At 40.1% G+C, this 18,578-nt stretch overlaps 1 protein-coding gene across 1 annotated transcript in view; it reads right to left on the reverse strand.

Moving 5' to 3' along the window:
• Positions 1–18,578, reverse strand: part of LOC126214851 (activin receptor type-2A) — a 109,814-nt gene that overhangs the window by 7,374 nt on the left and 83,862 nt on the right. The window contains exons 7-9 of the mRNA XM_049941486.1: positions 14,194–14,338; positions 11,081–11,260; positions 3,182–3,313 (exon numbers count right to left, since the gene is read on the reverse strand). Of these exons, the coding sequence (XP_049797443.1) occupies positions 3,182–3,313; positions 11,081–11,260; positions 14,194–14,338 (457 nt within the window). The remainder of the gene's footprint in view (positions 1–3,181; positions 3,314–11,080; positions 11,261–14,193; positions 14,339–18,578) is intronic.

Here is an 18,578-nt window from a genome sequence, read left to right on the forward strand (position 1 = left end):
GGAATCCATTGGGTGTTGGGAAAAGTAGTGTTTAATAGCGGTAATGCCGTGGGCATTAGGGAGGTGGCATCACTACTGATGAGCAGGCCACTGTTTGCTAAAGGGACAGGAACTGTGGAGAGTCAGTGGAAGAAATTGTTGGCATCTTTTAGATAGGAGGGTAATAGGTTGAAGGTGTCGGTCTACGACAGCAGAGATTCTCCCGGTGGGGGCACAGTATCCAGCCACAAAGGGGGCTCCGGGTCGGTTGGGTTTATGGCTTTAGGAAGCATGCAGAAGGTAGGAGTGCGGGGAGAGTGGTAGGGGTGAGCAGAGAGGCGGACTCTGGGGAGAGGTTCTGGGATGGGTCCAAGGACTTGAGGAGTGACTGGAGATCCTGCTGGATTTCTGGAATGAGGTCACTGTGGCAAGGTTTATATGTGAATGTATGTGAAGCTGGCAGAGTCCTTCTGCGTAATCCTTGCAGTTAGACTACCTCTCGTCGTGCCCTGAAATGACAAATGTCCTGGCCACTATCCTTCCAACCCCTCCCACAGTGGTATTCTGCCATCCACCAAAACTACACAATATACTCGCCCATCCCTACACGACCCCTGCTCCCAACCCCTCCCACCACCACCTACTCCAGTCCCGTCATCATCTATCCCATCAAAGAGAGGGCTACCTGTGAAACCGGTCATGTGACCTACAGGCTAAGTTGCAACCACTGTGCTGCATCCTATGTGTGCATGACAACCAACAAGCTGTCTGTCCACATGAATGGCCACCTACAAACTGTGGCCATGAAACAACTGGACTACCCTGTTGCTGAACATACTGCCACACATGACATCCTTCATTTCAATGACTGCTTCACAGCCTGTGCCATATGGATCCTTCCCACAAACACCAGTTTTTCTGAACTGCGCAGGTGGGACTTATTCCTGCAATATATCCTACATTTCCGTGACCCTCTTGGCCTCAAACTTTGCTAGTCATTATCCTCACCCATCCAGCCCCTTTCCTGTTCCCATTCCAGCACTACACACCCTCATTCCACCATCGCACCCAGTCTTTTCACTTCTCTCCTTTTCTGCTACCTCCAACCCCCACCCCACCTCTCCCCTGCTCACCGTCTCACTTTGTGACTGCTCATAGCTGCCCTACCCTCTCTCTACCTCGTCCCTACGCACTCCCCAGCAGCACTTCACTGTCCGCCACCCCCGCCATACTATCCCTCCCCACCCCAGCCTCCTCCTTACCCGCACCCAGTCGCCACTCCCATTGTGCACTGGTGCTGCTGCCCACAGTGTGGCTTCTGTTGCACAAGACTGCAGTCACGTGTGTGAGAGTTGCATTTGCGTGTGCGCGTGCAGGTTTGTGTGTGTCGTCTTTTTTTGACAAAGGCCTTACTGGTCGAAAGCTTTATTTGTGACAGTCTTTTTGTTGCGCCTTTTTGTGACTCAGTATCTCCACTATATGGTGAGTAGCAACTTCCCTTTTCATAATATTGCTGTATGTTATCATTTACATATGTTGTTGTTGTTGTGGTCTTCAGTCCTGAAGACTGGTTTGATACAGCTCTCCATGCTACTCTAGCCTGTGCAAGCTTCTTCATCTCCCAGTACCTACTGCAGCCTATATCCTTCTGAATCTGCTAAGTGTATTCATCTCTTGGTCTCCCTCTATGATTTTTACCCTCCACGCTGCCCTCCAATACTAAACTCGTGATCCCTTGATGCCTCAGAACATGTCCTACCAACCGATCCCTTCTTCTAGTCAAGTTGTGCCACAAACTTCTCTTCTCCCCAATCCTATTCAGTACCTCCTCATTAGTTATGTGATCAACCCATCTAATCTTCAGCATTCTTCTGTAGCACCACATTTCGAAAGCTTCTATTCTCTTGTTCTCCAAATTATTTATCGTCCATGTTTCACTTCCATACGTGGCCACACTCCATACAAATACTTTCAGAAACGACTTCCCGATATTTAAATCTATACTCGATGGTAACAAATTTCTCTTCTTCAGAAACGCTTTCCTTGCCACTGCCAGTCTACATTTTATATCCTCTCTACTTCGACCATCATCAGTTATTTTGCTCCCCAAATAGCAAATCTCCTTTACTACTTTAGGTGTTCAAATGGTTCAAATGGCTCTGAGCACTATGGGACTTAACATCTATGGTCATCAGTCCCCTAGAACTTAGAACTACTTAAACCTAACTAACCTAAGGACAGCACACAACACCCAGCCATCACGAGGCAGAGAAAATCCCTGACCCCGCCGGGAATCGATCCCGGGAACCCGGGCGTGGGAAGCGAGAACGCTACCGCACGACCACGAGATGCGGGCACTTTAGGTGTCTCATTTCCTAATCTAATTCCTGCAGCATCACCTGACTTAATTTGACTACATTCCATTATCCTCGTTTTGCTTTTGTTGATGTTCATCTTATATCCTCCTTTCAAGACACTGTCCATTCCGTTCAACCGCTCTTCCAAGTCCTTTGCTGTCTCTGACAGAATTACAATGTCATCGGCGAACCTCAAAGTTTTTATTTCTTCTCCATGGATTTTAATACCTACTCCGAATTTTTCTTTTGTTTCCTTTACTGCTTGCTCAATATACAGATTGAACAACATCGGGGAGAGGCTACAACCCTGTCTCACTCCCTTCCCAACCACTGCTTCCCTTTCATACCCCTCGACTCTTATAACTGCCATCTGCTTTCTGTACAAACTGTAAATAGCCTTTCACTCCCTGTATTTTATCCCTGCCACCTTCAGAATTTGAAAGAGAGTATTCCAGTCAACATTGTCAAAAGATTTCTATAAGTCTACAAATGCTAGAAATGTAGGTTTGCCTTTTCTTAATCTAGCTTCTAAAATAAGTCGTAGAGTCAGTATTGCCTTACATATGTGAATGTAATTTATGTACGTGAATGTAATTTATGTAAAGTGAAAGGTCTACGATATTGTGGACTATACTGCCTGCTTGCCCACCATGGGACTCAAAATTGGAAAATGTAATAATGTTGACAGGCCTTGGCTTGACCTGTCTAACTGGAAAAAAGTTCTGAGAAAAAACTGCAAAATTATCTGGCAGCTCTCTTTTATTTTATAACTAAGTTTTGTTGCAAACATGCTTTTGTCCAGAACATTACAGGAAAAGCGTAGCTGAATAAAAACTGTCACATACCGGGTGACTGCGCCAGTGCTCACGCGAGCAAGGGCGAACTTTCTTCTGTACGACGCATTCTTGCATGTCTTCGAGAGTTGGGTGCTGTCCGACTTCCTCTTCAAAAGGTAATAGATACTCTGAAACTGGACCCTGAAATATAACAAGCACCAGATGAAACTACAACTTATTTTAAGGTACAAATATTTATGCTTACACATGCTTGCAAGAGTAATTTTTTTCTCTGAATTTGTCTACAACATTCCAGATACTAGTCTCAGAACATTATACATGTCTAATTTGATGCGTGAATTCAGTGGATGTTGTCTCAAATGTAAAAAAAAAAAAAAAAGTGTTAGTCATTGTAGTTGTCAACTGCATAAAAGAACAGTTGTCAATATGTGCTAAAATCTTCATTATCTCTTACTTCACAACAAAAATATCAAACAGATATTTCTGAACCTATGAACACCACAAATATATATAAGAAGGAGAATATCGCCTATGGTGATGGCGAGCACCAAACTAGTATTAATTTCTCTTGTACTAACTCTTACTTCTTTAGTCTGAACTACTTAAATAAATTACTTCCAAAGCAATAAAGATACTCTTTTAGTAACAGTTGGACAGCTCAATTTCTATTTACTCCTTTAGTTGTAACTGAAGTAGTAACGCCTTTTTGTTTAAAAAAAGTAAGCCATTCCAGCCTACTGATAGCACATGCATTTCCATTTCCTCTAGGAAAATATTTACTGCTGGCATTATTATGTCACTTTTTGACAATAATATCATGTTAGTGTGATGTACAACTACCACCATCCATTACTAGCAGGTGACACGTGTTAATGTAAGCGGCACCTGCAGCTTTAGATATGAGCTAACAGCAACATGGAGGTGGCCAAGAAATGTTCAAAAAAATTCCAGAAAGTGAAAAAGAGCAGTTTGCTGAAACAATGAAAAAGTACACAACTACTATTGAATCTGAACAGCACAGTGAGAATATGCTAAAAAGGAAAAAAAGATGCTTGGGAAGAAATACATGTTGAATACAACACAAGAGCTCTTACACAAAGAATACAAGAGCAGCTTAAAGTAATGTGGAAGGATATGAAAGTGAAAGGAAAGACAATGAAAGCTAAATATAATCGAGAAAAATTACAAACTGGCAGTGGAATAGCAGAGACGAAGACAGACAATATAAGCCAAATGGTTGTTGATATGACTGCACTTGTTTTTGAGGGGATAACTAGAGTTAACAACAATGACGCAACTGAAAAGAATGTGAGCCTTTCTAGCAACATTGATGATAGCTACTCTGAAAATGGCAATGAAACAGCTGAAAGTGAACCTTTATCCCATAGTCACAAGCCTCAGCTTCCATTCTCTGGAGGGAAGTTATCAGAAGATGCACCAATAATAATAATAATAATAATAATAATAATGGACAGACGACATGCAGTTGCAGTGAAGAACCGGGAATTGTTGGAAAAATGTAGATGAGTTTCATTCGTTAAAAATGTGTTTAATATGAGAGGAATATAATGCAAAAATGCTGTTTATTGAAAGACAAAGAGAAATCTTGGAGGAAGAGTGGAAGTTAAGGGATTTTTTCTCAACACTGAATGTACATTCCATTACATAATTGGTAGCAATATCAGCTCGGTTGTAGCACCCTTCAGCTCCTGTGTGAGGTCAAAACACAAAAGTCATATGATGTTTGGAGAGAGCATATCTACTATCTCCAACAAGCAACCTATCATTTTCAAATTCCGCAGCAACTCTACAATTGTCCCAAATGCATGCATCACGTTTGGAACCTGGCCGACGGCTTACCACATTCAAAATCTTCATATTGGTGCCCCAGATGATTTGTGTATTGATAGAAAAGAAATTCTTGCAATTTCTGCATAGTTATGCTTGTGCTCTAGAGGGACAGAGAATGGGTATATGTACACAACCTGTGGGCCCTATGACATTCGGGAATCCACCAATTTCACAGAATTCCCTTCTGTTCCTCGATGTACGAGGTCTGTCCAAAAAATTCTAGAAATCTGTCCACAAAATTTTTCTACGCATATCTTTTACTTATTGTGCATGTCTCCTTCAAAATACTCTCTTCCACAATTGATACACCGCTCCCGTTGCTGTTTCTACTTCCGGAAGCAGTCTCGGTACACCTCTTGCCGGATTGTGTGAAATGCTGCCTACGAATTTTATCTCATCTATCATTGCAAATCTTCGTTCTTTCAGAGGGGTTCTCAACTTTGGAAATGAAAAAAAGTCCACATGGACCAGGTCTGGAGAGTATGCAGGATGAGGCAGCACAGTGATTTCATTTTTTGTACCAACAGGGATGAATGTGCAGGTGCGTTATTGTGATGCAAGAGTCAGGAATTGTCTCACCACATTTCGGGCCATTTCCTTCTCACATTTTCTCGCTGGCATCTCAACAATCTCCACGATGCTATCATCAGTTTGTCCCTGCGGCACGAATTCAAAGTCAGAGAAAACTACGAGCATGGCTTTGACATTTGACCTGATCTGTCAAACTTTTTTTGGTCTTGGAGAATCTTCCACAAACCATTAAGAAAATTGAACCTGGGTCTCAACATCGTAACTGTAGACCCATGTCTCATCACCAGTAATGAGTCTCTTAAGGAACATCTCATTCTCATTTGGGTGATCCAAAAGCTCTTCACAGATTTCAAGTTGGTCTTTCTGGTCTTTAGTCGTGGTCTTGAGCCGTGGGACGAACTTGGCGGCAAACTTGATGCATTCCAACACGCTGTGTCAGGATATCACAACATGATCCAACTGAAATGTTACATTCTTCTGCAATCTCTCAGATAGTCAGTCTTCGATTGGCATGCACAATTTTGTTGACGTCCTGACATGAGCGTCATCGGCAGAAATCGAAGGGCACGATGAATGAGGGTCACCTATAACTTCTGCATGGCCGTTTTTAAACTGTGTGAACCATTTGTAACACCGAGTATGGCTTAAGCACTCGTCACTGTAAGCTACCTGCATCATTGGATGTGTCTCTATGAAGGTTTCCTTGAGTTTCACGCAAAATTTAATGCACACGTGTCGCTCCTTTACTCTGCCATAATGAAATTCGCAAACTATGCGACACAACATTTTACTCAATACAGCACTGAACAATAACTAACAGATATACAACAATGAAACTTGTGGCACATTTTGCTCCAACAAACCACTGGCGCGAAATTACGAATGTTCCGGAATTTTTTGAACAGACCTCATATTTTCTTGGTTCCCAGCCAGCAACACACACAGTGGCTTTACGGCAATTAAATTGTTTATCACACTGTTAAAAGCTCTTCCGGCAGTAGTACAATGTACGTTAATGAGATCTCCTGCTACGATTTGATAAGCGCCTGTGTGAAAGCTTCACAGACCACAAAGAAGTTGCAGTCTAGGAAACAAAGCACGGTTCCTGCCAGAATTATGCTGCAGTAACTGCTCCAGCACACCAATTAGCAACTCAACAGAATCCTTACAGAACTCAAACCACTCTCTGAAATCACTGTCACTATACATCACAAATGGGTCTCTTCTCTCCCTTAAAATCCTTATCCTTGGGACGTCTACTTCTTCCTCCATTTCAATACATTCTTCGTAGTCCACGTAATCCACTGAATTTGGTACTTAATATGCAGAAACCAAAGAACTCACCTTACTCTCCAACTTTACTCTTACTACTGCTTACAAGTAAATTTTGGCCTCATTTCCTGCTTAAGTTACTAACATAGTAGCATACTCTTTGTGGGTGCTCTCTGCCAGTTATGGAGTAAATAAATTTACTTTGGGAGTAAACCAAGAATTTACTCCTGTAGTAATTTACTCCTTTAATTCAGTAATCTTGACTGGAAGTCACTCATTTTCATCTCTCTTAACAACTTACTATTTTAGTTTCATTTACTCTTGGTTGGTGCTCTGTTTTCGGTAAAATATGTCTTGCAGCTCTCAAATATTGAAAAAAAGACACTTTTTTAAACGTTAACACCAAATCTGCTATTTATTTAACAGTTCACCAGTTTCAGGCTTTGCACATTTTCACACGCCACGTATCTGTATTTACATTATGTTTGGAATGGACAATTCTATTTATGTCGTCGCACTTTTATGTATCTCAGATCTTCATTATCCAACACAATGTGATCCATGAGACAAGAATATTTGATATACAATCAAGAATTTGTTCTTTCTGGATTACACTGAGCATCATGTTGGCTTATTTATAACTGGTGCTCTTGTAACACCTGTCAAATTATTTTCTATCATTAATAGTATAGTTGCATAAATAATGTGAGAAAATTGTTTCCTACAGAGCAAAACTGTTGGCTCTCATAACATCATACATTACATAAATTCAATACATTCTGTGACAAACTGTAGTAAGTGCAATTGTCACATATAGAGGCAATGAACAGCTACCACCAATAATCAAAAAGAGCTAAAATTATCACAATACTGAAACCCGGGAAAAAAAAGAGATAATGCAGAAGATTATAAGCCTATTACCTCCCTGAGTGTCTGCTATATGCTGCTGGAAAGAATAATATATAATAGAATCTTGGCTACAACCCTAGATAACATATCAGTAGAGCAAGCTGGCTTTAGACCAAAGCGCAGTTGTACCAGACAGGTGCTGGCCCTAACAAGTCACATAGAAAGAGGGTTTCAGGATTGCAAGAAGATTGTAACAGTGTTTGTGGACCTGACATTGTCAGCATATGACACAGTTCGGCGAAAAGCGATGCTCCTCAAATTCCTTAAAATAATCACCTGCAAAAAACTTGACACCCTCCCGAACAACATGTTGGCCAGCAGAACGACTGAAGTGCACCTAAATGGCAACGTAAGCAGACCTTACAAACTGAATAATGGATTACCACAAGGATCGGTCCTTGCCCCATTGCTCTTCAACATATACACTGCGGATATACCCACTACTACTGGTAGAAAGTTTATATACGCTGACAACCTCGCACTGACAGCCCAGTCCGATGACTCCGCAGCAGCAGAAACTGCGCTCACAGAAGATCTTCAGAGACTCGAGGACAAGTTCTTCAAAACCTGAAGACTGAAACCAAACATAACGAAAACAGAGATCAGCAGCTTCCATCTGAGCAACAGACAAGTCAACTATGTTCCTCAAGTTCAATATTGTGGCCACCTGCTGAAGTTCGATCCGTGCCCTAAATATCTAGAAGTCATCTTGGATCGATCCTTGACCTACAGTGCACATCTAAGCAAAACATCTGCTAAAATCAAAAACCATAACAACATTCTACACAAACAGGTTGGGGTCCCACTGCATCTACTCTCAGCCTACAGCACATGCCCTAGTATACCCAGTATGACTTAACAGTACCCTTACAAAGAAGGTAGATGTCCGACTGAATGACACAATGAGGATTATATCAGGCACCATTGCGTCTATTCCTCAGAAGGGGCTTCCGGTACTTTCTAACTTTCCACCTCCTCATCTCCAAAGAGCATTAGCACTGAAGAAAGAATGGTATAACTGCTGTGACAATCCCCTCTCACCAATAAATGAAGACTGTCTTCATGAAGATCTTAGGCTGAAATCTTGGAACCCTTCTTGGATTCTAGGAAAGAAGCTGGCCCAAGATCAGTTTACAGTAAATGAATCTTGGTGCAGCAGCTGGCTGTTTTCAAATCCAGACAGATCTGGACTGATCTCTCACCCAACCAAACAACCTCCTGGTTTCAACCAAACCAGGAAAATCTGGACATCACTCAACCGGATAACAACCCAACATGGCAGATGTCAGTTTTGGAAGCACAAGTGGAAGATTGCCAATAGCTCTTTCTGCGACTGGACTGTGCAGACGTGCCTCAGACCGTCAGCCACATCGTTGTGGACTGCCCACTTTGAAGGCTCAACGGTTCAATGGAGGAGATGTATCACGCTGGTGAGGAAGCTGTGGAGTGGTTAAGGACACTGGACATCCATCTGTAATAATATTGATGTTACTCATAGATCGAGGTCTAAATCTGTGTATTATTAATGTACACATACTCTTAGGTTCACAACATTTTTAGTAAAAAATGGTACTTCATTAAAAATCACTGTTTAAAAAATGTTATGTTGTTTACTTTTATTTTGTAACTGAGATGAAAAAATGTACAGAATAAAGTTTTTAAAATATCAACACAATCATTAAATTCTCCATCAATGAATGTATCAGCTATAGGGACAAATTACTCTTTTGGCCTCATGGCAATAAAACTTTAATTCTTAAAACTTAATTTTTTATATATCTTGTCTTGTCATTGTTTCTGCAACATTTCCAAGTCCCTGCCTCCCTTGAAGCTCAATGAATCAGTTTGCTAGTATCTAATGCAAATGAGAAGTGAATACAGTTCAGTATTCAGAGAGCACCCTCTATATACCTGTTTTATACAAGCTGTTGGGATTGTTTCTGTCCACAATTTTATTAAAGGACCACAATAAACAGACCATTGCACAATATTTCGACAACTTCTTCACATGCTGCAAGCTGTGCTATTATGTGTATTCACTGCCTCGACTCAACCAGATAGTGAAGTGTTGCTGGTGTTGTTCTACTACAGCTCGGTTTGACTCCCAGTGCGCACAACACACTTTGATGATTATTTGATTTTCAGAGCCCATACTGTTATTCCATGACACATGCATAGCCTTAATGTTTACCAGCTCTGGTGAGATAGATTGTTGGTAAGATCATGATAAATTGGGTGCCAAATCCCAAACCTTGTTTTTATACAGAAACCTGTGTTCCAGTTTTTAGGTTTACTGACATCTTTATTTGGATTAATTCTGTAATTAATGTGCCCCAGGTACTTGGCATTTGCACCACAGTACTTGCCTTCTCATATTTCATTTTACGATTGTATTCGAGGCAGTGCTTGGTGACAGCTGATTTGCTAGATAGTTTCACTAATGTGTTCCTGATGTTCTTCAAAACTCTCCTTTTGTCTGCACTACCCAAGCAAGACATGTCACATTTGCTTGACTGGATGTAATGTTTCTGTAAACGTCTATCTACCATTGTGAAGAGTGAGCCAGCATAGAGTAGATAAGCAATTCTTAGCTTCTCTTTTTCTTCCCCAGTCTCAACCTCTTCTGTGGACACTTCAGTCAATAAAGATAAAAAGGCTTCTTTGTGATGCTAAAAGATGATCTATCCGAAAGCATGTACCGTGTGAATGTAGTACATCTTACATGAGGCAGACTATTAATAAGTCAAGGAGAGGTGTAAGGAACATCAGCAACACACCTAACTAAAACAACTGGGAGAATCAGCTGTCACCATACTCTGCCTCAAACACACTCTAGAAATGAAACGTGAAGAGACCAGTATTGTGGTGCAAATGACAAGTTTTTGATACAGAGTAATTAATATATGTATCCAGATAAAAATGTCAGAGAACATAATAATCTTAAGATAGATGTTTCAGTTTAAACAAGGCTTGGGTCCAGTACCCAGTATATGAAGATCTCAGCAGCCAACTTACCCACCAGAGCTGGAAAATGCTTTGTCCTCCAGAACTAGAAAACGGAGAGGGAATGTGTGTTTCACAGAAAAATAGTGCAGTCTCAGCAAAACTAATGAGCATCAAACTTCATAAGGGGCACTGGAAGTCGAACTTGTCTATAAATACAGGCACAAGACCAACAATACTTCATAGCCTAGGAGTGTTGAGGCAGCTCGTTAGCATAACAACACAGACACAATATTTGCTGCAAATTCTCTAAATGTGCCCCCCCCCCCCCCCCTACTGCCCCTTAGGCAGTTACGTTTGAGCGCTGGGACAACACATTTACATAGTGTGCAGCAAATTTTTCGTATGTCAATGCTGCCTTACAGCTTTCTGCCAACTTACGTCAGGGCCAGTGCACCGCGACGCCAATTCCCACAGCACCAGGCCACACGCATACATGTCGATGCGCAGGAACGAGTCACGGCAGAAGTTTATGGCGCCTTCGAGTACCTCCGGCGCCATGTAGCGGCGCGTTCCCACCTGGCCGTGAGTGTCTCCACAGGGTTTCCCAGGCACAAAAATCTGAAAAATAATTTTTTGCTCAATAAAGTTCAAAATGTTCACATTTTTTCTCATACTACGGAGCAGAAAAAAAAGCAGCTGGAGGTGGCAAGTACAGAAAGTGTTTCCTCCAGCTCCTCTGCACCCATCCACCACTCACGTTCTTGTCTTACACCTCACTCGTCAGACCTTGGAAACCGTCGGCTCAAAGGCCTATGAATGTTAAGCTGACCCTGCAAACTGTGCCACTGGACACCATGGCCTGACACACGTATACACAATGTGTTACAAGATACTCACTTGTAAATAACACAACATTAAGCTGACCCTGCAAACTGTGCCACTGGACACCATGGCCTGACACACGTATACACAATGTGTTACAAGATACTCACTTGTAAATAACACAACAATTGTAATTGCCACACAGCTCACTGAAATACAGATTTTATAGCCTGAAGCAGGCAATTTATTACAAATGCAAAACCTATGTCGAGAGAATGTTTAGAAAATACTGTAGTGAAATAGCAGCCGTTGTTCTATGTCTGAGCCTTTATTAATGTATCCTTGTTTCATTTGTTAGGTGTACTAGAGCAAAATACACAATTAAATATCACGCAAATTACAAAGCTATTTCAATTTTTATTATGTGAATTTATGCATCCCTCACATTTGAATGTTAGTTTTGACTTCCATGCAGAGCAGAAAACACAGGTCTTCTGAACTAAGCATTCCTTTGACAAATGTGTCAGCACGGGTACTGTACACCTAGTGGCTGTTCTGCCTTACAACGATAATTTCTTTGGAGGAGAGAGAAAGGAATACAAAAAGAGACGAAGTGTTGAAAGGGAACAGTGTTTGTCACTTTGGAGAGAGGAAGAAATAGGAAATGTAGTTCATTTAATGGAATTTATTTTTGCTTAAATGCTCAGCAATAACTATGTTTCCAATGAAATTTTCTTGGATGCATACTTTCTGTGTGGCAAATTCACTCAGTCCAATCTTCCAAGTAACATCTTTTAGTGGGTTCTTCGAGTAAATTCTCTCATCTTTCATTCTGAAGCTGAAATTTTTGGGTATAATCTCTCCTTTCACTAGGGCCCATACATTTCCTTTCAAATTGTATTGGCAATGAGTAAGAGGGCACCTGTCCAGTTCTCTCTCTCTCATGATAGCTGGTGTTATCCATGACTATCACCTTCTAAACTATGATGTTTAGTTACATCACTAGTCATCTCTTGACGAGAATCATCAGATTTGCTAGCTGTAAATATTTGCTCTCCACTTATGATAAAACATATTCAAATGATCCCTTGAGACAGTAAGTCTGTTGCCTTTGCCAATCATCACTTTGAAACTGCCACTGCTCTTTGAATCTTGATGATGAATAATTTTTTCACACAAGTCGCCCTAGTTGCTAGAATATTGGATCTCTCCATCAGATTGTTTCTTCCATCATTGCATTTTCTATTCCTGAATCTCAGACATTTTAATAGTTTTCCAATAGAAAGGCAGCCTCCAGTGAAGTCAGCCTCATAAAGCAAAATATCTGCCACCTTTTGAATGGAGGGATTATAGCCACTGTCGTAAAATTCCAATGCAGTACAATGAATGCTGTCTTCCTGGAAATCGTCCAAATCAGTGTCATTCTTCCACTAATATCTTTCCTCAGGGACTGAAACTTTATTTCCTGAGGACAGGGCTCCATTCCCATGCTTCTACACATACTCTCTGTACAGTTCTGAGTGAAACACCACACACCTTTGATGTTACAGTCTGCAGCGCAAATAATATTTCGTCTCTTCTGGGATTGTCTTCGAGGCCACAAAAAAATTCCTATACTTCTTATACAACTCACTTTGCCTCCGTGTACCTCGTCACACTTTGGAAACCTACGACACTTCCGTACAGTGAGAGCATAAGCGAATGATGGGTAGCAATGAAGTTGCGAAGTTTGCCGGCGGTAACACAAATGAAGTTCAGTGCTGGCACATAAACCCTGTCAGTGACAACTGACTGGTAGTCATTGCTTCTGACGATGCTATCTGGATGGCACCTGTGGCTGAAATGACACTGTGCCAACAGTATGCATGGACAGGACCAAAGGCTTCTCACTGGCACTTAGAAATTTCACTATTTTGTCTGCTGTGAGTAAACTTTGCTAATTACTGTACTATAATAGTATGTTTCAAAACTGTGATATGAAACAGTTTCTTATTAGTACTGGAGAATATGATACACATGTATGTTTCATATTTGTAAATATTTTGGTCTCTATACTGCCTTTTAGTTCTGCATTGATACTTTTCAATTTTGATTATTCCTCTGTGATTTTTCTTTCATTTATACTTGTTATTCAGTAAGGAGAGAAGTTAATACGTCAATCAATAATAAGCAAACATAATTAATATAATTTTCCAAAAAATACATAAGTTTTACAAAAGTCACACTTACAGAAAACATGAATGCACTAATATGCAAATTCCTGTGGGTGAATGTTAAAGCACTTAGTAAGTATGGAAAATGTTAAATGAAGAGAAACAAGATAGAAGATGGGAGATTCCGTAGTTTAGTCGCAAAACTAATGTCACTAAAAAATTACAACTGTAATTATGTTGGTAAACAAAGATGAGTGTATACTGTGTGTCAAACATGAATTTGAATGCTTTGTTGTACTGATTGTTATGGGAAGTTCTGAATTTTCTTTGTCATACCTGGAGTGAATAAATTACAACTTCTAAGTCAGGTTACTTCAAAAGAGAACCCTAGATCTGTCAATTCGACATGAAAAAGTCTTTGGTGTTGTACACATTATACTACCTGAAAAATCACTGCAAGTCATTCAGGGTATGACACAAATGAAATCAGTCGAACGACAAACATGAGGCTGTCCTGAGCATACTGTACTGGAATAAAAACAATTGCATACCAACAATCTCTGAAACAAAACGTACCAGTGCCAGTCCAAAGTCGGCAACACACGCAGAGAGATCAGCACGGAGGAGAACGTTCTTCGACTTGAAGTCACGGTGGGCGACAGCTGGCTTGTGAAGATCTCCCCTGGGGGATGGGATCTCTTCGTGCAGGTGCATAAGGCCCCTGAAATGACACAGGAGCACTTGTTCTGAAGCATCACAGGAAAAAAAGACCAGATCGGCTGATTTACCACAAAAGTAAAAAAGGAACAATGTGCAGGCCGAATAAGTGTAATTTATTTACAGTTATTAGTCTCAATGTAGTAAAGTAAAGAAACTGCGAAGAACTATTCAGTAGCTAGTATTCCAAAATATCTCAAGGTATGGATATGCCAACTATTTCCAGAATGCTGTAGAACATTCACAACACCTCCTTCTCGCTTTTTAATTCCTGACCGTGTTGTTGTTGGGGTGATGAAAAAAATTCCACTCATATCAATGTCAAGATCTGACTGCTAACAGTTCCCCACCTCCAACTACGTGAACATCATTTCTCCCTCCCACATACACAATTACAGCTTCCACAGCATCTTTTGTTTTTGGCTGCCTTTTTGTTGACACCTATAGCACTATTTGCTATTTCCCACCATGTCTCACTAGTCACTCGATACATAACCTCTGCAAGGAGTTTCTCAACTTCAGAGAATGTACGCTTTTTATCGTGAATTTTAAAAATTTCCCGGCGAATTGACTGTTCAAACAAATTTCGAGCTTGCAGCCGGTTGTCGTTCAATTGAACGACAACCAGCTGCGAGCCCAAAATTTGTTTGAACAAGCTTTTTATCGTTTGCAATGACATATTGCTGTATTTTAGTACATACACCCTCAATGTATTCAAATGGAAATTATATTCATGCAGCTGAATAATTTCATGCCTGTGTCTTTTAAAAATGTGTGGTCAGTTTTTTCCCCTCAATTTAAAACAATTAACCCTTCATTAAATTTTCTATCAGGTCGATATGCCATCTTTTCAGCCCATTTCATCCTCCTGTAATGCCCTAATTCCAGTCTTATAGTGAATACAATGATACAGTGAACAACAGAATGATATACCACATTTTAACCACAACAATGACTGATAGCTTCGTGAGATTTGTTACAAGTGATTTTTCAAGACACTTCTGAAGAACGACATTATTTATCCCTTCATGATAATCACCTATACTTCATGATAATCACCTGTGCTTTTGGAAAAAAAAAAAAGATGTTTAGCACAAGACTTTCTAATGTACTGGCACACAGTACAATAATTTGTGCCCCCTCCCCCGTTTTTTAAGGCACTACTGTTGTCCCCTCAGGGATCCACCACTTGAACCTTTACGTAATGAATGACTGCTGACGGTCCAAGGTTCACCCAGACACAAATTACTGAAAGTTGTTAATAGACATCCTCTTCTAGCATTACTTGTGCTCAACAGAAGTAGTCAATACCAAAAATATTTTCGAATTTTGAATAGGTTAATATTATCTCAGCTGTTTTTCTAAGAGAATTTCATATGATTTTGTACACAATGTATTATTTTTCAGGTTAAAACCTGTAAAAAGAAATAGCTTTATTTTCTTTGTTGCAATTGATATGTACTAGCTCTGAATGGACAGTTGAAATTATTTTCTTTTAGAAACATTTGAAATTATGAAGTATTTGGCACACTTAAAATTTCTATTATTAATTATGCAATTTAGTTCTGTATATTATGTTTATTTCTGGATTAATTTATAAAATAATAATATGAATTAATAGAAACTCATTTGTCAAGAGAATTTGTAAACCCTTTGGAATATTGTTAATACCGTAGAGTGAGATAGTAGTGGGCATGCCTCTGTTGTGATCAGACATGTTTTTGTAATTTGGAATAACAATGCAATTTTGGCTTTGTTAATGTAAAAATTCAATAGACAGTGTGATACAGAAAAATGTGAGAATATATTATCATGAAGAAAACAAAAAAATTTGAACAGGCTTACTTCAAAACTTATTTCAATTGGAAACATGAGAACCTATAACATCAAAAGATTTCAGCTTCAAGAATCAGCCCCTACATGTGAAGAATTGGAACCAACTACGAGAAAAGAAGATAAGTAAAAAGTTTATTGTAAATCTTACTCCTCTCCAAACTTGTTAAAAGAGTTAACCATAAAAACAGTGACAATCAACAAATGATGTGAGGTAGGGGTAGATTACAAGGTCATACCCCTCATCCTTCTCAGAAATTTGCACTGCCATGCAACATCTGTCTTCTCAATCAACATTTTTTGTTCATTAATAAATTGGCAACTGAATGAAGCCTTTGTCCTTTAGTGCCAAAAGCAATGAAAATTTACTGCCATTAAGATGACTGTCTTCCTTAATCAACGCTGATAGTTTACAAAGTGTTGCATGATCTTTACTCTTATAATAGTTACATATACGATGATGAATGGCATCTCTCTTGAAATTATTCTAAGCTGTCATTTGCTTCCTCCTTGGCTGCTTTTATCCTAGCTTTGTTGTGTCAGATTCATCACAATCCACGCCATTCAGTTCCTTCTTTATAATTAAAATTTAAAAAAAAATTCAGTACTCTTTACAACCTATGCAACAAGAAGTATGGGCTCACCATGCTCCTGGTACAGTTTGAGACAAAGTGAATAAACACTGAAAATGCCAAAACAAAAACAAAAAAAAAAATGTTATGTTAAACAAAGTGAAACCATATTACCAAATACACACACACACACACACACAAAACCGTTTTTCAGTGCAGCAACACGTTTCTGCTACCTCCGCAAGTTGTCGCATACTCTTGGATTGCTGCCTCTGTCGCCAGAGAACACAACAACGCTACTGAACTTACTGTGCCAAGGATTCATCTCCCTTACTACAATACTTGAAAGAAAGCTTTGTTATGCGATAACCATTGTTCCTGGGAAATAACACACAGCCACAACATCCTCCTACTTAACGTGTCCAGTAAGTCTCCCCTGTTCTGGGGTTCTGTGCGACTTTTTCAAACGCTCCCCATTTCCTAAACCTCACCAGTCTTTTTCTTTCACTCCTCTTCCTTCCCCTTCAACCCTTCTGTCAGGAGGAGGAGTCACTGGCTCCAAAAGCTTGCAAATTTCAATATCTTTACATGTATGAGGGTGGTTTGAAAAGTTCTCAGAATGTCCATGACAGGATGGCGCTAGCACAATGAGTTGTTTACGTGATAAGCGTTGGAGTGTTGCCTGTAAACACATGCCACATCAATGCTCTCGGAAGAGAGCTGCGGCGGTGACGTGGCTCTATTGTTGTTCCCGCATTGTGATTTGCGAAGATGGAAAAAAAATCAAGATTTGAGCAGTGGTTAAGTACTTCGTACAAAAAAGTATTAAAGCAATGGACATTCGTGCCGATTTCCATAATACAATGGAGGACACTGCTCCTTCATATTCAACTAGTGCCAAGTGGACAAATGAATTTAAATTTGGTCGCGAGAGCTTAGATGATGATCCATGCAGTGGTCAGCCAAGATGTGTCACTACTCCAGAAATCATTGCAAAAGAGCACGAAATGGTTATGGAGAATCACCGATTGAAAATGCGTGAAACTGCTCATGCTTGCCAGATGTCATCTGGAAGGGTATATCATATCTTAACTGAAGAATTAGAAATGAAAAAAAATATCTGCAAGATGGGTGCCATGACTCTTGATGCTGGATCATAAACGCACAAGAATGGACATACTGGAACAATGTTTGGCCTGTTTCTGGAGAAACGAACAAGATTTTTTGTGCTGGTTTGTGACCACAGATGAAACTTGGGTACACTACTATACCCCAGGGACAAAACCACAGTCAAAGCAGTGGAAACATGCTGAGTCTTCACCACCAAAGAAAGCAAAGACAATTCCTTTGGCGGGAAGGTAATGAAATCAGTTTTCTGGGATGCGAAGTGGATTCTATTTGTAGATTATTTCCTCACTGGGCAAACAATTACTGGAGAATACTATGCTTACTTCCTGGACAAATTGCAACAAAAGGTATGTAAAAAAGGCCAGGTTTAGCAAGGAAAAAGTCATCTTCCATAATGATAATGCTCGCCCACACACATGTGCCATCGCCGTGGCAAAATTACACGAACTAGGGTGTGAATTGTTGCCACACCTGCCTCATTCACCTGATATGGCTCCATCAGACTTCCATTTCCCAAAACTGAAAATTTTTCTTGGTGGATGAAGATTCACTTCAAACGAAGAATTGATAGCCGTAGTTGACCACTACTTTGCAGGCCTGGAGGAAACTCATTTTCGTGATGGGATCAAGGCACTGGAACATCATTGGACCAAGTGCACTAATCTACAAGGAGACTACATTGAAAAATAAAAAATAGTTTCAGTGATGTAA

Source organism: Schistocerca nitens, chromosome 12 (assembly GCF_023898315.1).
Source record: "Schistocerca nitens isolate TAMUIC-IGC-003100 chromosome 12, iqSchNite1.1, whole genome shotgun sequence".
Taxonomy (NCBI): Eukaryota; Metazoa; Arthropoda; class Insecta; order Orthoptera; family Acrididae; genus Schistocerca; species Schistocerca nitens.